The 19,695-nt window shown below is 38.2% G+C and overlaps 1 protein-coding gene across 9 annotated transcripts in view; it reads right to left on the bottom strand.

Moving 5' to 3' along the window:
• Positions 1–19,695, bottom strand: part of prdm16 (PR domain containing 16) — a 256,289-nt gene that overhangs the window by 13,054 nt on the left and 223,540 nt on the right. For 3 of the 9 annotated variants that reach the window (XM_051904337.1, XM_051904344.1, XM_051904339.1), the window contains exons 5-14: positions 12,577–12,679; positions 9,526–9,727; positions 8,697–8,844; positions 8,369–8,404; positions 7,948–8,203; positions 5,638–7,147; positions 5,385–5,472; positions 3,616–3,785; positions 3,247–3,324; positions 64–233 (exon numbers count right to left, since the gene is read on the bottom strand). In XM_051904337.1, the coding sequence (XP_051760297.1) occupies positions 64–233; positions 3,247–3,324; positions 3,616–3,785; positions 5,385–5,472; positions 5,638–7,147; positions 7,948–8,203; positions 8,369–8,404; positions 8,697–8,844; positions 9,526–9,727; positions 12,577–12,679 (2,761 nt within the window). Of the gene's footprint in view, positions 1–63; positions 234–3,246; positions 3,325–3,615; positions 3,786–5,384; positions 5,473–5,637; positions 7,148–7,947; positions 8,204–8,368; positions 8,405–8,696; positions 8,845–9,525; positions 9,728–12,576; positions 12,680–13,950; positions 14,145–19,695 lie in introns of those variants that run through there. The other 6 variants (XM_051904345.1, XM_051904338.1, XM_051904342.1 and 3 more) reach the window with 6 other exon arrangements.

Below are 19,695 nucleotides of genomic sequence, written 5' to 3'. Positions count from 1 at the left end.
ACATCATAGATTTGCATTCAAAATTATAAAGAAATATTTAAAATAGAAGGAAATTGATTTTACCTGGAATATTCTCATGTTCATGTTTCTTTAAGTGGCGGTCCAGATTGGTCTGTTGACCGAAGCAGCGATTACAGAGGTGGCACTTGAACGGCTTTTCCTTGTTGTGAATGTTACGAACATGTCGCTGGAGGTTGGAGGAGATGCTGAATGAGCGGTCACAGTATTTACATCTATGAAGGAAAGAAGGAAAAGAAAAAAAAAAAAAATCAAAGATTTCATATGAGGTTTCCGCTGGGCTGAAAACAATAATCAAAAGCCATATGATACATCAGCATGCACACTGACATCATTTTGGGGCTTGTAGGCATTGTATGATTCTAATGTTTCCTACATATCTGTAATTTCAGTCAAGTGTTGATTAGAAATACAGGACATTTTGTGGGAAATATTGCTTAATATTGTATCATTAAATACAGAATGTACAATGTTTGGTGACAATAACCCCACCAAGAGGCTGACAAAGGTAATGCAGACAGCTTTGCAGGTGTTGACCACTGCTTTCTTCTCTCAGAAAGCTCTTATTTCATTGTGCATGAAAACAAACACTCCCTTATGTGCTTTTATGGCTCATTGTTTTGCCATAATGTTTTTCCTTCACGTAAGCCAATGAAATTGTCTTGTAAACATGATAGAAAAACTGCAGTACATTTCCCTTTTTTGATATTCCCTATTTTTATATTTTTGCAATATGTGATATGCGATATCCTCTGTGTGCTAGAGCGTCTCAACAGTCACGGTTTGACTTCCATCGCTGTGGCTTACTTGTTTGCAATGTCAGATCAGCCAGAATAGGCAGGAGAACATCAGTTTAATGCGCTGATAAACAAACATCGCAGCGAGGCAGTGTCAGGAGTTCGTCGGACAGTGCCTCCTTTGTTGGGTGGCCGGCGTAGCTCAGACTCCCGCGGTCGCTGCAAAGTTGACTTTCAGGGCTAATTGCTTTGGGAAAATCGCTCGTCATCAAGTGCTCAGAATCAAGATGCAGGCCCCTTTTCATGTTCCAGTTTATTTGGCGAGCGAATGTGTGTGCGCTTCTGATTTTCCAGACTTGGCACATCACGGTTCATAGAGAAGGGTAAAATGCCAAGGCAACGTTCTTTTTTTTTAAGCCAGTCTTTTCTACCCCCCATTTTGTTTGTTTTCATTACTTGGTCCAGAGGGACTTTAAATTACTTCATCATCTCAGTTCTTTTTTTCCTCTGTTACAAGGACTGTACATGAAGCGTTACAATCCAAATGGGGTCTTTCAATGGTCAGACCTAGTGGGCCAATTTCGCTACGTAGAGTAGCTGATAGCATCTACAGCAGGCAAATAACCTACTACAATGAAGCCTGAAGCCGACCCGCTCTGATATTGGCCTGACTCGGCCTTTTTTGCAGAAAGTAAGATGGGGAGATGCTGATGATGTCTGCTATTTGTTAGGGTAAATTGTTTCTAAATGAGCTAATCAGGGGATTGTTGTGAAGGAGCCAAGCATGTAGCGCCCGCGTCCCACGGGAGGCTCTCTATCTCGTTGAGTGTGTTCACAGGGCTCTATGGTAGATTTGTAGAACTCAAAGAGGGGTCTGATTCCGCCTGACCTTTTTTGTACGCTAAGGAAAACTCGTGTGAAACTGATATACGTTACAGAACTTCCAATTGCTTTTAAGTAGAATGCCAAAATAGATAAATAAATATAAAAATAAAAGAAAGAAAAGAATAATTTTGGAAGGAAACAATGCAGACACCTACATTTTTAGACTTTCTGAAGAAAAGGCGATTAGTAGTGCATGCTTGTGTAAAAGTTGGTGCCGTGATGCTACAGTGCTCTGGGTGGTTTCCCAGTGGTGCTATGCGGTTATTGAGGTGTTGTGAGTGGTTGCCAGCACACTGCTATGTGTGTTCTGGGTATGTTCTTGCTATGGCATTGCAGGTAGTTGCTAGACAGCTCTGTGTAGTTGCTAGCTGTCTCTCCATTAATGCCTATGGAATTTTTCACTTGTTTTATCATCCGCAAAAACCATTTAAGTCTGTTTGCTTAGAAAGATAATAACATATAGTATGTCAAGATGTTACAAAATTTGAGGGAACACTCATGTCTGTTGCACAATTGGTGCGGGACGGGTTGTGTGTCAGTTTATTACTTATGGTCAAGGGTTTGTTCAAATCCCTAACTCTGAGTAATAGTAAAAACCATGTTTAAGCACCACTATTAAGAGATTTTCTCTCGTAAATGAATGCTTTAACTTGAATTTGTTCAGAAGGTGGACTGTTAAGAAGCCTTTGGCAGTAAAAGTCTTTCTTCTTTTACATCTTAGTCATGCCTAGGTCAAAATATCACTTAAAAATTTGAAAGCCCCCCGTCTCCAAAGTGCCCTCATCGCCCTCATAGAGGACTTTCCACAGCTGGTTAGAAGCCAAATCAATGATAATTAAGCTGTTCTATAAACAGAGCGTGGATGTCTCCAGGGTGCTATTACCAGCCAACATTGTCCAGAGCTTGCTCTACCTCCAAAACATCTGCACAGACAGAATCAATCTTCTTTCTTTTTTGATCGTGCTGCCTTTCATGTCTCATGTCTTTTATTGTTTCTATGTGATATTTCTCAGAATGAGCAACGCTTGTATTGCAACATAATACGCCAGAACATATCTAATGTGCTGATCACATAACTTAAAAACTGTCTGTGTGTTTTTGTGTCTACTTGTATATCAGTCTGGGAACATCAAGCATGAGTGAAATTTATTTCTCATGTTTTGAAAAGCAAGTAACACTACCTACACTAACACTAAGTGGGAATAAACCTTTGGATTATGGAGTGATGTGGAACAGTTGGATTTTAGGCTATATTGTTTGTGTTGGATGAGTATGTGGCCTCACACCAAGCAATGTAAGTTACTTGAATATGTGTATGTGGTACAAAAACTCAAGCTCTGTTCCAAAACCTAATAAGCTGACTACATCAGACACGTTTACAATACAAGTGCTATTCCAACAGGTAGGCAGCTTAATAATCAGCATATGATTTGCTATGTATTTTTATGCATATTAAAGTATCGTGTCGTTAGCTTAGCAACATGCTAACATCAATCTATTGGAATAAATTGTGAGGTAAGTCTCACACAGGAGGTACAAAGCTTTAGAATTTCAATACTGTGTGTGTGTGTGTGCATGAAAGAGTGTATGTATAAGAGTGGCTTACCTGTAGGGTTGTTCTCCTGTGTGTGTTCGTAAGTGCCTTGTAAGATTAGCTGACCTGGGAAAGATTTTCCCACAGTACCTGCAAAGGATGGAAACTAGACTTTGATACAGTCATCTAGCATTGTTACAACTCTCATATTCAGAGAGTTCCAAATCGTTTTCTGGGGGCATTCAATGTAAATTTTGATGACTAATAAAACAAAAGCAGAACAATGGTAATTTTATCTCTATATACTCTATTTCTCAATTATGTGTGTATTAGTGTGTACTTCTAACTACAATGATATGTTAGAAATGCTCTAAATAAAACTGTAGAGTTAAAGGAATCCTTTAATGATGTGTTTACTCTTGTTTCATGAGCGGCGCTCACCTGCAGGTGTATCGCTCCTTGCCTTTGCGTAAGATAGCATCGGAGAGAGAGGGAGGCGGGGAGCGGAAGTTAAAAAGATGGTGTGAGGGGTGCTGGAGGGAATTGGGAGCATCCAGTTTCAGAGCGCTAAAGCTTTCCAACTTCTCAGTCATGTTTTCCATCGCAGACACCTGAGGAGAGAACATGAGGCGAGTTCAGAGAGGAATACTCTATGTTTGATGCACAGCTCAGGGGCTCATTTAATCAGAAACTTCTCTCGAATTGATTTTGTCTGAGATTAGGGTCCATCTGGGACTAAGAAACTTTTTTTTTGTATTTGTTTAGGGCAGATACATGAAGAACAAAATAATAGTGGTGGTGAGGAACTCTGACAGAGAGCCTGGGAGTTTGCATCATAACCAGACAGGATGGAAAGCTGAAGGAAGTTATATATCAGAAGGTCGAGTCTTGATTGTGCTGTTGAAGAGTGACCTCCCTAACCTATGGCACGTTGGCAGCCACTCGAGCAGCCCCCTGGGAGCCCCCGGCTCCTACTTTGTTCCCAACAAATCTCTGAGAGAAGCGTCTGAATGAGCCATTCACCTCCATGAGCGGTAACCATACAATGCAGTTTAAGATACCCCTCGCTGATAGTACTTCCCCTGTTGCAGAACAAAGGCTTCGCTATGTGGCTCTATGGCCAAAAACAGCTTACGTCCTTTCTACTTTTGGAATATGGATAAACACAGAGACAGACAGTGTGTTTTCATTTATTTATACATGTCTTTGTATCACCTTGATTCTGTCAGTGTTTTAGCTTAGAATATTAAAAGGCAATTGTGCTCTTGATAATGCTTATACCTTTTTAAAAGCATGATCACACATACAGTATTTGATCTTCGATTGCTCTAAGACAAATAAAGAGCTAACATAATGCACATTTTAAAAAATGCAGTAAAATGCAATGACAGACAGACAGACAGACAGAGATAGATAGATAAATAGATAGATAGATAGATAGATAGATAGATGATAGATAGATAGATAGATAGATAGATAGATACTATCACCTATAGATAGATCAACCGTAGATGTCAGAATATAGAGATTTGGATAAATAGAGGGTTTCTGAAAAGAGAGAAGGAAAGAGCTAGAGAAGGTTTTGGATTTGGGGGGAGGTAGGTCAGCATTGATGGAGGCCAGATTTACAGGTCAGATAAGACAGTTCCCAACAAGAGAGGCCATTCTATTACACACAAACACAGGAAGTCCCTGATCGACATGCAGACATTATCTAGGCAGCCAGAGCAAGAAAGAAATGCTAGGAAGTTATTAGCGGTGGGACTCAACGGAGAACTTCCCAGAGACAATGGTCTACTCCGAAAGTATGTGGCATAATTTGTTTCAATTCAAAAGGCCATTATTAATAATATTTTCATTATTGTTGTCACCGTTCAAAGGTGGGAAAGGTTTAGAATACTAACACAAACAATGGGGGTTGTTTTTCTAAGCAAAAGATAAAGAATTCTGAACGCACAACATGCCAGAACAGGCAATAACTCTTTTGAGATTATCTTCATGATGAAAATAATCTAATGAAAATAAATACCATCAGAAGTCAGAACTTTTTAAAACATCAAGGCTCCCCTTGAACCAAACAGGCCTGAGGTGGAGGACACTGGGAATGTGTTTTTGGTGTCTCGGCATACTTCACTGTAGTTGAATGCAATGAAGAGCAGGATCTTTACCAAGGCACAAGAGGATGTAAAGCAAATATAAGAAAAAAATACCTGAGGATGGAAAAGTAGTGGTGCCGGCCTCAGGTACTTCTCCTTTAGAGCTCCTACTGGGTCTATTAGCTTCCTCTTCTCCACCCTGCTGGACAACAACACCAAGGGTTACGTACGAACGAAGGTTGATTGTAAACCTACTGGGCACCAATACTTTTTCAATAACTTTTCACATTTTAACATATCCATAGCTACAGCTTTGGATTGTCATTGTGTTAGGTCATGCAATAAAGGCCTACTCGGCTTGAAATACCTGTAGATGGGGTCCATGAAGAACGGCGAGGGCTTGGCGTAGTGGAGCGACGGCTGCTGCTGGGGAGGAGGTGGCTGGGGAAGGGATACTTGCGGCTGAGGCATCTGGGGCTGGTGCAAGTTCTGGGACTGAGTTAGTGCTGGGTGTTCATCTTTAGCTGCTTTGCAGTTTGCGCCATAGACGTGATTCTTGCGCTGTTCATGTGTGCCACCATTCTGGTTGGCTCGGCTTCGACTGCCTATGCTAAGGTCCAGAGGCTGTTCCTCGCCAGGGGCCAGGAGGGCGTTGGATGGCAAGGCTGGCTTGCTGGGGGGTGGAGGGAGAGGTTTGACCTCCTTGGGTTTGGTGGTTAGGTCAAAGGGTGAATCCGCACCAGTGGCTGTAGGTAATTTCTGTATGTGCTCACGAGGGGATTTAGGCTCAGGTTTGAAGAACATGCCAGGATTGAGTGCTCTGTCTGTGAATGGGTACAAGGAATGTGGGAAGTTGGGCAGAAACTGGAAAGGAAACATGGAATGGTAGTTTAAGGAGCCCATCTTCTTCTCCTGCAAGCCCATGAATCCCGGGCCAAAGTACTTTTCTGCAATGGAGGCAATGGCTTTAATGGAGTCAGTGGTGGCCCCGGAGGGTGGAAGTGCTTGCTCTTCTGGTGGTGGGAAAAAGGAATGCTGGGAGGAGAGGAAAGGGCGCTCACAAGGGAGGTTCCCTGAACTGGAGACAGATACCGAACTGCTGCTCACTTCATCCTGCTTGCTCTCCTGCACCGGTTTCCTCCTGCTCTTCTCCCGTTCGCTCTCTGCCTCGCTTTCTAAGTCGGAGCCAGACACAGTGCCAGTGGTGGTGTCCAGATCTGTGCCGCTAGATGTGTTAACATCTTCCAAGTCACTACCATCAGACATGTCGTTCATCTTCACTTTATTCTTGTTGTCTGAGAATGACAAGTCCAGTTTGGACTCTCGGTTCTCCTCTGACTGGCTGCTGAGACCACTTCCTACATTGCCATTGCTGTTGTGCATGGATGAAACCACTGAAAGAGTAGGAGCATCAAGAGGAGGCAGCTTCCCATCTTGACTGTTGCTCAGTGGGCTCTTGAGCAGTGGACTAGGAGGTAACAATGGCGGTCTAGGATATAGTGATGGGGGAAAGATTCCTGGGAAGCCATGGGAAATGGCTGGGAATGCAGGGGGTGCTGGGGAAAAGGGCAAACCTGCATGATGTGCCCTGGATGAGAAGTAATCACTGAAGCCAAGTCCACCATGGTTCAAGCCAGGATGAGACTTGGATTTGCCTAAAATGGGACTGGATGTCATTGGTATGCCCGGTGTGAATATGCCTCCGGGATTATAATGGTTCTTGCCCTCGCAAAAGCGCCGGTGCTTGTTGAGGGAGGAGGTAGTGCTGAACATTTGCCCACAGTCTTTACACTTGATCTGTGTGCGGCAGTCTGCATGCATCCGCTTGTGACGACACAGGTTAGAGAACTGGGTATACGATTTGTGACACACCTCACCTGGGAGAACACACATGACTGGTTAATTCTATTAACATACTGTTTTCATTTGGTGTGCATTCAAAAGAAGTGATAATCCGGCAGCTGATTAGATCAACCGATAAACTGTGCATGCTGTTTATTATGTTCAACAATCACATCAGAAGTAGCTAACCCTGCTCCTGGACGGCTACCTTCCTGCAGAGTTTAGCTCCAACCCTAATCAGACATACACCTGAAACAGCTAATCAAGATGTTCAGGATTACAGGCAGGTATGTTAGGGCAGGGCTGGAACTGAAGTGTCCAGGAAGGCATACCTCCAGGAGCAGGGTTGGCTACCCCGGTCTACATTGAACTCTACTCTGTTTTGAAGGTGAAATAAAAAAAAAAAAGTTAAAAATATGATCAATTAGCATATTAATAACTTGTTGATGATATTCTTTATTAATAGTATCACTATTTTAAATAATTTCGTATACATACAAATACATGTACACTGGTACAGCATACATGCATTTGGACACTGGATGGTAACACACAGAACATTGTGAAGCCAAGCAAAAAGAAAACGATGTTTTCTCAGTATTGGTAAGAGGGCAGCTAAGACATGGCAGAGACATTTACCTCTAAACATTAAATCTGCCTTGGCCATATACAAGCTTTAATGGGCCCTCAAAAGGAAATGCACAGTTACAAAAAAAAAAAGAGGAAGGGTAAAATGGAGTAATTAAAAGAGCGAAAAAGAAAGCACGAAAGAAAAGCGCAACAAATGTAGAACAAAACAAAGAATGGCTCTAGAATTTCATTTAGTTTCTCTGACCTATAAAACAACAGCTGTCACAATCTTGGGGTGGAGCTAGCCGGGAGGTCTTTGGACACTGGTAATTGTATCTGAGGCTTAGACAAGACTGCTCAGACTTACAGATGAAAGGCTTGACACTGCTGTGTATGTGCTTGTGCTGCTTGAGGCCCGAGGAGGTGGCAAAGGTCTTGCCACACTCAGGGCAGGTGTGGGCTCGGGCACCGACGTGCTGAGAGCGGATGTGGCGCTGGAGGTTGCTGGGGTCTGTGAACACCTGAAGAACCCATAGAAATATGCCAACTTAGTGCCAAGTGTAAATATACAAATCTAACATTATGTAAAGCAAGGCAATGTAAAATGAAAATAAATGAAAATTAATTGTACTGTTAGCATTATAATGTTTTTAAATTTGAAGTACAGGGGAAGTGAAAAGTAATACTTTTGGAAAGTTGACGTCCTGTGGTGTGACATCCATCTAAAAGAATTTTAAACAAAATTTGGCTAATAAATTTTATAATTATTCTGCAGCTTTCATGACCTCATATTAATCAAAAGACTACATGGAATGTTTGTACTGTTAAAAAATCATTTGCCACATGCATTGCAGGACCTTTTAAAACAAACTACTGCATGTAAAAGATATACATTTTCTTCAAATACATTTTAAAACATAAAATCTTGATATTGTCCATGAGCACGTAGGTTTCACCTTCCCACATATAAAATGATTAACACTTTCAAAAATATAAGTGGTTGCAGTAACCTACCTTATCACAGTTTTCACACTCAAAGCGCTTGCCACTGTCATGTGACATCTGATGGCGAATGAGGTTGGATTTCCAGTTGAAAGCTTTGGGGCACTGGTCACACTTATACTCCCTCTCTTCTGTGTGCACAATCATATGCTGCCCGAGACTAAGAATAAATGAGAACACCATAAATATTTACTGTGACCACCGTGTAGGCCAGTGGTTCTAAACTGGCCTGTTCTGATAAGACTGCATATCACATCGAAGAATTTTTAATGCAAATAATATAACTAAGCATATTTTTATGTATAATTAGAATAGTAAAATCTTTTAAAAGGGTGTTTTTTCTTTTCTTTTTTGACATCAAAGCACATTCAAACTCATTTAAAAAAAAATCATCTATCACTTGGTAGCCAAATTAGGCAAATGCCAAATATGGTTTGTGGTGACCTTTTCCTTTGCGGTCTGTCACGTTATTAATTTTTCATAATGTTTATCTATGTGGTTCATTGTAATTTTAGTAAATTTCAATGTTTGATTCTAAAGACATTTTTGTTTGCTTTTGTAAGATAAACATATTACTCATGCACAAGTTTATTGTACCCATGTTTATCATACACATTTAACATACACATGTGCAATAAACAATTTTGGTTCTGTGTTGGGTCACTGGTACAATGTAAAATCTGGGTCTTAAAGCAAAACCAGTTGAAAACCACTGATGTACGCAGATCAGGCAAATAAACATTAGAAAGCATTTTTACCTTTTTTATTATTCTAACAGCAAGGGGTTACCTAAAGCTTGGTGGGTAATTACAACTTGTGCAGTATGGTGGAGCGTGCTGACCTGTACTCGCTAGGGAAGATCTTTTCACAGTCTTTGCACTCGTGCACTGGCTCATCACTGTCTTCACGCTCCTGTTTGAAGTCTTCGCTTAGCGAGTCAAAGATAGAGTTGCTGCTACTGCAGGAGTATTTCTGATGCCGCCGTAACTCCAGCTTTGATGTAAAGAGCTCATCACAGTGTTCACAGCGGTACATCTGCTCATCTGTTGGGACAGCATCATACAATTGCTCATGAATAACAATTATAAGGAAATTTTCAATTATAAAAAGGTACAGTCTGCAGAATAAGACCACAAAATGTATTCTGAAACTTAAGCCACATTTAAAAATGTCTTAATGTCATTACATTAGATGACAAAATACTTTACTTTTCCAGCAGGACATCTCACAGAAAAAGAGGTTTTAAATGATAAAACACATACTGTTTAAAATGAAAACAAAAATATTTGAGCACTTTCTAGTTGTCAAATGTTAGTGGAACATGTCCATAGGTAATTTGATGAACTGCACCTGTGGTTACTCTATAGGACACCTGTGTGAACTTTAGGAGAACTGACTTTACATATCCACTAAAAATCACTGAAACACCAGCTGCTTTCAAAAATGGTTCAGAAAAATGTGATGTTAGTTCTAAGAAAAGCTTTACCAGCATTTGTTTGCAGATGCCACTTGTTTTGATATTTTGTATATCAATGATGTAATGAAATGTATACATCTTTAAATCTAGCTTAGGAGTACAAATACTTTTTTGTTTTATTATCAAATGCATAACATCCAAAAATGCTTGTAGTTTTGATAGTAACCTTATTCGTTGAGTGTAAGGCTAGTGCTTAAAGAAGAGCATTTGAAACAAGTATTGTATAACAAATACAAATGTTTAAGATCAATTACATAAAATTACATAAAACAGTAAAGAGATAAGATTAAAGATAAAAAAAAATCATGTTTTTTGACTTGCTTTAGACTGAAAATCTATCTTTAGAGTAATTGTTCATATGACCCGGGGTTAAATGGCTAAAAACATGGCTGTTTTATCCTTAGTGATATCCTGACACAAGAGCCAAGTTCACAGATAACCCTGGAGTCATTCTAAGGTACTAAAGTTTGATGCATTAGCTATCATCATCCACAAATTAAACTCAGTGATAACTCTGATATACTCCATGCATGGCCCAGATCAAGCCAAGTTTGATGACATTCATTATTCTTTGACTCAACATTTTGAAAGCAAAGCCCATGAAATGGTTGTATCGATGCTATTTTAACAAGGATTACAGCATATATTCTGCTTTATTTTTCAATTCTGTCTAATAACATGTATTGACAGAACACACTCCATGGCAATGCTCATAGACTTCCTGCAAAATAAATGAGTATTTTGAATGAACTACCCTTGTAACCTCAAAGAGGCCTTTACAGGGAAAACTAAAGTGAAAAAAGTCATGAAAAAATTTAGTGCAGATTTAATTTCTGTACTGAATTTAAGACACTATCTCTCCGTCCCATCAGTAGCACTAATGACAAAGGCAGGAATGTTGGGGAAAAAGACAGGGAATGGGAAACTAATAGCTCTTGGAGAGACGTAGGGGGAACACAATTATGTGCAGTTTAGCGGCTAATCTGTGAGCATGGGTGAGGTCCCCCGAGACTCCTCTAGCTCCACTCCAAATTCCACCACCGATAAGCCATGAGAAGGAGGTAGATGTAGAGAGCTCTCATTCTGTCTTTCTCTATCTGTCTGTCTCTCTCAGCCTCTCGTCTGACTCCTCTTCGATGACCGTGTTCATTCTACTCTACATTTCCTTTCTTTTGTTCTCTGAATTGATCTGTCTGAGTGGAGCCTGGCTTGCATCTTTTGGCGTCCCTGTCTCTACTAGCCAAGGTCTTTCTCTCAGAGAGCTTTCTTCTTGCCTTTTTGGCAGGGAGATCTGAGGACACATCTCTATCAGATAAAACATTTTGCATGTGTTGGAAAGTGACTGCTGCACTGTGACACACTTCAGTGCCTTTGCAATTTTCTAGTCTGTATCAACTACTCTGAGCTTCAAATCCAAAATTACCAGATCACTTGGAAAAAAGATTCAGAAGATTATGAGCTTGTTTCAAAATTGCCAACATTCTGTATTCATAAGGAAACTGCAAATGACAACCTCTGCTTTTAAAGAAAAAAATAAAATAAAATAAAGAATTAAGGACGTATTTAGAAAAAGAGTAGACAAAAAACAAAACAAAAAAAACACTGCCACTGTGTACAGTGCAGCCTCTCTCTCTCTCTCTCTCTCTATATATATATATTAGTGCTGTCAAATCAGTGAATCGTGATTAAATCACATCCAAAATAAAAGTTCGAGTTTACATAATATGTGTGTGTACTGTATATAATTGTCTATATAAGTACACACACATTCATGTATATATTTAAGAAATATTTGCATGTATATATATTTATAGAATTTATATTATATATAAATATAAATGAATTTTATATCAATATATTTTTTTTTTCTTAAATATATATATGCATGTGTGTGTATTTATATAGATGACATAATTATATACAGTACACACGTATATTATGTAAACACAAACGTTTATTTTGGATGCGATTAATCACGATTATATATATATATATATATATATATATATATACACACATACATACACACATACATATATATTTACATACATACATACATATGTGTGTGTATATATATATATATATATATGACGTGTATTGACACATACATACATATTTAAACGTGTGTAAATAGTTTTATAAATGTAATGAGCCACCAAAAATAACTACACATGTAGCAACTTCTATAGTGCGACAATTTCGTTTTAAAGTTCGTCGAATACTAGTTCTGTTGCCTCTGGGCACTTTAAAAATGCACTGAAATGCACTTTAATATTTCTTCATTGCCGAACTTTGTATAACAACAAGACATGCAAAGGCCACATAAAGCATCTTACTAACTGTTGGCAGAGGTGAACGAGTGTGGTCTGTGTGAGTTTGTTTAAAAGAGTGCCTAATGACTTGCATTAATCTCACCTTCCAGGTTCGGTGCCATTGAGCCCTCGGGGAAAACTCCGTCCTTCATGTAAACCAGTAACTCCTCCCCTATTTCAATATCTCTAATAGCTTTATAATAGATCTGCAAAGAGAGAATAAAACGGCATAAGCTTTTTAAAACAACAACAAAAAAGACCTTCAATTTGGCTATTATTATTATTATTACTATTGTTATTATTTTTATCATCATCATCCGTGTTTTTTTTTTTTTTTTAGAGAGAAATAAGGCTTTATTTTAAACATAGCAACTGCAAAAGCAGTAATATTAATTGGTTATATTTTACAATGTTTTAAGGATAAAAAACACACAGCAAACAATCAGAAAGAAGAGGATAAACAGATAATGCAGTAATTATTAAATGCAAAGCGCATTTGAAATCGCTCATGATTCATTCGGTAATTTACTTTACCGAAGGCCAACAAGAAATAAATGAAAACTCAAGCACACAAAATATACGAGAGCATCACGAGAATTCCTCTAATAAAATATGTGAAATTAAAGAATACAATAATAAAATTATATAAATAAAATTTTGATATTTAAAACAATGTGGGTAATTCGATGTGTTTGAGGTGTTTTCGTTTTTAATTTAATTAATCAAATGAAACACGCACGCAAACAAATAGTTTATTGTTTTTAAAATACAAAACCCATGATAGTATTACTTAAATAAATGTGTAGATTTCCGTATAGCCTAATATAGTGAAATTGTTTATCCAGGGTAAATGTTTGTATTTGTATTTGTTTTAAACATAAAATCTAAACCGTAAATACAGTTTTATTATCGCGGTCTATTATCAATTTTTCTAAGTCAGTTGTTTTGCTGCAAAGTTTCCTAAATTAACCACATTTAAAATCATTCAAGAGCGCACTGTGATGACAAACCACATCTGTTGTGTGTTTCAACCGAAATGCACTCAAAAATGCCTGCGTTTATTTTGAAAAATAAATTATTTATAGAGTGCAACTCAACTAAATACACTTAAATAATAATCATAATACAATAAAAGAACTAGCCCGCTTTAAATAGCGCTTTTGATTCTGAATAAAAGACACCACCGACTCTTCACACAGTGAAAATGACAGTACCAGTTGCTCCCTCATGAGGGCGCTCAGGGCTAGGCGACAGCTGCTGATCTGGGCCCCTCTCCGAAATCAAGACATACAGCTAAAAACCTGCACAAACTTCATCTCAGAGCTCTAATGTTGTGACAACTCTAATGTGTGTTACAAAAGTAGGCCAAGGCATCGGTTTGCCGCTCAAGAGGGGTGGCCGATATATAACACAGCTATTATTATTGTTAATATTAATATTACATTTACATTTAAACGAAGGTAAGAGCATATCTGACCTTTTTCTTTCCCGAGAGTTGATAAAGTTGGGCTAGTTGTTGAGCGGTGGATCTCAAAGCCTCCAGTTGTAATAGCAGCTCTGGTCCCGTAGAGTTCAGCACGCAACCCATAGTATCATGACACTGCGCGCGACAGCAGCGCTAGACAGAGTCCGAACACGCGCGTCTTTGATGAGGTGAGTCGCGCTCATTAGTGATTCTCTCTATCGGCCACTCCTCCTCTCTTATCTCCAACCAAAAGGATTGAACCCCTCCCCATGTCCTCTCCTCCTCTGACCACCATATGAATCTATTATTGATGGAAAATGTATCTTTCCCAGCTAATGAAAATGTAAAAAATACATCAACTGTTGGGTTGAGCGCGAGGCGTGCCCTGCGCGATGTTTTCCACAGAGCTTTAAATATATACACCTGTTTTTACTCGCTGTCTTCTGCCACAAACATTTAGCAGACATTTTAAACGAATTGTATTTGCGTTTTGAAGGACTAAATTCAATATTTGCGCCGACAGAAACACGTTATGTCGTCTGAGACGCTTATCTGTCATATTCAGCCTATATTCAACAACAAAAACAGTTTAAATCTTGAATAACCTGGTCATAAATAACCATTACGTGAATATTAGACTATTACAGAATTGTTATTGATACAGATTAATAGCGTTTTTTTGGGTTATTGTTATATAGTAATAATTTCATCCACACATGGCCATAAAGCATACATCGTAACCTAAATTATTTCATGGATTATAATATTATTATAGGTCTAATTATAATTAATATAACTTTAGTTTAAAAAAAAAAATAAGATCTACATTCCAATTGATTGCCGTTTGATGAATTACCAAAATATAATTATCACATATTTTCAGAGGAGAGTTTGTTGCTTATTGCTTCCTTCCTTTTTTTCCTGTTTTATATATGGTTATTATACATTGATGAAATTAAACGACTGATTTTATTTCAACTGAAAATTATAATTTGTGCATTGGATATTATCTATTTATAATGTTATAACTGTTTGTTATTGTCAGTTTTTTAGGCCAACTCAAATATATATTATTAAAGTCAACGAATCAACAAATAATTAAAAGAATATATGAACACATATAGAATAAACCATGTACAAACAATTCCACCAATTGGAATTAGATATATAAAATAATTACATCACACATGACAAAAAAAAGTATCACAGTGCAGGTGCTATACTTTCAATATTTAATTGCTAAGCAAACAGACAGACTAAAACTTGCATTGATCTAAAAGATAAAAGTTGGATGTCAAATTGTGCTGTAGTCCTATGGCCAGTTCTCATTTGCTCTGGGTTTGTGGTAATGCCTTCCTTTCACCCCTAAAGCAATCTATTATGATGGGGCTAAGCTGTCTCTACAGTAAATCTTTTCAGGATCTGACAGCACTGAGAGGGCCATCTTGACCCCCTCACAATGCTTTCAAGTGCTGGGGGCCGATGCATCATCCATCACTTAGGTGACAATAATCCCCTGTCTGTCACACACATGGACACACACACACACACACACACACTCACACACATTCATATAAGTGCAAGCAGACACACACTGATGTGAATATGTAAGGAAATTCAAATGAAAAAATAACTTTTGTTTGGGTGTGCTTGTTCGCCTGATAAAATTCTGATTCTGACATGATTCAGTGAGACAAGATCAGAACAAAGTTCATCATATCTTAAGCAACTCTTTGATCAAATGCCAAAACCATATAAAAACTAAACTGCATGACTAGACGTCAGGGATTTTTACAAGTTCCTCTCTAGCAAACATATATATAACTTATATTGCATTTATCAGGCGTAGCTAATAAGTAATTGAATTCAGTTTGTTTGCCAATTGTTATGAAAGTGTTACAAATATGTTTCAGTTATTTCTATTTTTTTTTAAAATACAAAATAATTTTTACCATGAAAATGAGTCAAAAACAATGTCATAATAAGATCAAATTTTACATTCTGACTAACAGAAATAATTTAGCCATCTTATAATTGTGGGATTTGTGTATATGTGTGTGTGTGGTCCTGGTAAACCTTACGTCAGATAGTGAAACCAGAAATCTTTCACCTTGTGGGGACATTTTTTGTCCCCATGAGGAAAACAGCTTATAAATCATATTTTTTTTTTTTTTGAAAATGTAAAAATGTAGAAAGTTTTCTGTGATTGGTAGGGTTAGGGGATAGAATACACAGTTTGTACTGTATAAAAATCATTATATCAATGGAAAGTCCCCATATAACATGGAAACCCAACATGAGCGTGTGTGTGTGTGTGTGAGAGTGCGCGTCCTCAGCCCTTCAGAAACAGAAGGCTATGGCATGGCAGATCTGGCTGTGCACTTCAGTTGTTCTGACAAACAGTTTAAGTGCATCTTGAGAGATGAGGGAGGGGGGTCAGAGGTCAACAGTCTTGCTGAATGGACCACGCCATTGTGCAAAAGCCAGAATACGTCCACCAGCTTTATGCCTATTGTCTCAGAGCTCATAGACTGCTCTTAGTTTGGTCCGAAAACCGGATTACACTTTCTCAGCGCAAGTTGATAACATCAGATTATGTGGTCCAAAGCATTCTTTAAAAATATACTTTTGCACAAGAACACATGTGAAAGCGTTCTTTATGTCATTAAAAAAAAAAAAAAAAAAAATGGCACTTTTTTGATTGGTTCTCACCCTCAGAGTTAATTTTGCACCCTTTATAATAACACAACAAAATATTCTTTTTCTTAAAGTAGAGTGTTGTAACTAACACCCTCGCCCTGCTACAGCACATAACTGCTATTTAGAACCAATCACACCTCAAATGACAGCCATAACATAAAAAAAGACATTAAAACGTAAGGCCTAAAACTGTGAAATGCACCACTACAACAGTTGAGTCGTGTTTTCAGGGGCCCGAACACAAAAGACAAATGCGTAAACAAGTAAATAAATGATCCAGGTTGATTTTAAAAGGTTACAGGCACATCAGAATTTGCTGGGCGTGTGCATATTTCCATACGGCTCATGCATTGTGCATGCTCAAATAGAACAGCAAAGTACAAAGTTCAATGAATTATGCATTTTTGCATTGTGTCGCCGTTCTGAATAAATAATAGGCTGTTGTCCGTAAGACTGGCTAAAACGTGTACAAAAGATAAGAAAAGGGGTAAGAAAAGGAAAAAAACAACCAAAGTAGGGAGAAAGTAAATAGAAACCATGTATTTAGTGGGGCGATTTTAGCTGGAGATATTATTCTCCTGTGGGCCCAGCGGTGGCCGCTCATTGAAGTGAAACGACTTTAATGATTGGGTTATGTAGTTGAAGTCAATTGGTGGTTGTCAGTCTCAGAGGTTGTCCCTCCTCTCCTCCTGTCCTCCCCTGTTTGTTAGCCTTGTGTTTTATGTGTCAGCGTCTAAAACTACGATGGCCACACTAGTTGCCCCTGTTAGTCGAAAGACAAAAGCCAAGACTTTGACTTGTTCCACGAGTCAATCAACTTGTTTTAAGGGAGACAAACAGCCTAAAAGTGGCAGAATAATAACAAGGAAAGAGATCCACTTATGCATATAATCTAAAACACCCCCCAAAATGGGACACTCAAAGGAACAATTCAGCCAAAAATGAAAATTCTGTCATCATTTACTTATAAGCATCAGGAAGCATTGTGTTAGGTTTGGCATAAAAAAACAAAAAACCAAAAACCAAAAAAAACATCATTAGATTTCATGCTTCATTGAATCTCGAGGTGCCACATTTGAATGTCCGAGAACACAAATGAGATTTGAGAGTTATCCCAGGTAAGAAAAATATGTCCGAAGAACGTTTTGCTAATGTTCCCATTAAAACGGTATTTCTGAATGATCTCAAAAATTGAGCTAAAGTTTTAAGCACATTTTTAAAGAACCAATAACTTGGAATGAACGTTCTGTTAATGTCACTGGAAGAGAGTGGATGGAAATATGCAAGACTTCAATTTTTAGATCTCCTCACACAAAGCTATCAAATGACTTCAGAAGATTTGGATTATAGCGCACAAGTGGTTTAGACACCTTTTATGGTGTGTGTGTGTTGTTTTTTTTGTTTTTTTTGTTATTTATGGAGCCACATTCTTTTTCATTGTAGAGAAAAGAGCAGCTTGGACATTCTGCCTTTTGCAGAAGAAATAAAATCATACATGAGCAATATCACACATCTTATTACACACGTGCCGTTGAACTTTTGTATAAATGCAATATTACACATAGCCATGCAATATCGCTCCATATCAGCATGGCTGTGATTCGGCCGTAGGCAATCACAGCCATGCTGATATAGAGCATTATCGCACGGCTACGAGTGTGATATTGTGTTTGTACAACAGTTCGACAGCATATGTGTGTGAAATCTTAAGTTGACAGTTTAACAGATGAGTCCAATCCTCCGTTACTAATTCTAAAACGTCACTTTAGAACTAGTAATGAAGGAATGCTGAGTTACTTCATTGAAGCTTACTGTATGATGTAGAGTATTATGAGAGAGAGATCAACTAAGCGAGTGCATTACCTGCATCTAGCTGATATTCTTCAGGTCAATCTTATATTCATAATCAGTTTGAATGTCCGCTGAAGAAAGCGATATCTTTGTCCTTTTAACAATTAAGGGGATTTCCCATGACAGCACTTGTCAATGCATTTGTCAGTTGCATTTTATAAGGTGTTCTTTAAAGTAAAAACAATGTCCTTGTTTACAACCTTGTTTCAGTCCCTTTCAATATAAAAGCCTTTGCTACAGACTCACTCATAAAGACAGTTTTTGCTGCCATCTGCGATAATGTAACTTTCACTGAAATCGAAATCATAATCACTAACGGACCCTTTTTCAATACCAAATATGGCATGTCATTTATACAAAATATAATTTTTTTGAAAAATATCTGTAGCTCACATCTCCGAAAACGTCTAAAAAAAAAAAAAAAAAACTTTCAAATAGGCGCTATGTTTATATATAAGTCACATATTTGAGGTCTAAATAACTACATTCTGGCCTAAAAAAACCTGTTAAAACTACATTCCATGACACACAATCAGTAGTAATTGTAAAATTATGGTGAGTTTGCTCGTCCGCCATGACACTCGCTGTGAGAAATGCTGCAAGCGGAGTGATACAAACGGTTCCCGTGGTGATACTGGTAGAATATCGCATGACTGGAAAAGGCTCTCAGCCAATCATATTCAAGAACCAGAACGAACTGTTTGTAATTACAAGAGGGTGAGAAAATATTGACAGAATTTTCATTTTTGGTTGAACTGTCCCTTTAAACAAGAAAGTGAGCACAAGCTAGATAAAGCAACCACCAAGGACCCCTCACTTAATCAGTTAGATATCATGTAAGCAAAGGAAACAATTCACACTCAACAACAACTACTACACAAGAGCTTCATGATCAGATTAAGACCTCCACAATTGCATCCACTCAATTCCTGGTAGGATTTGACTGAACAAGCCCTCCATACAGTAAACACACAGCAATCTTTCCTGCTAGACAACGAGCCTGTTATGAGATCTCCAGCTTTATGAGAGATCAGATATCTTATCTTAAACAGACAACTGCATGTCTTTTCAAAGGAAGCAAATAATTGAAGACAGTGGATTGCAAGATTCAGGAGTGTCCAAACTCGCTTTGTACGTGATTCTTGTAAATGACTTCTGAGTCACTTCCTCTGACAAAGACAGGGAACAGCCTTCATCAAACAATAG

Source organism: Ctenopharyngodon idella, chromosome 8, assembly GCF_019924925.1.
Source record: "Ctenopharyngodon idella isolate HZGC_01 chromosome 8, HZGC01, whole genome shotgun sequence".
Taxonomy (NCBI): domain Eukaryota; kingdom Metazoa; phylum Chordata; class Actinopteri; order Cypriniformes; family Xenocyprididae; genus Ctenopharyngodon; species Ctenopharyngodon idella.
Note: the sequence above shows the minus strand (reverse complement) of the source record. Positions and strands in the feature narration are given on the sequence as shown.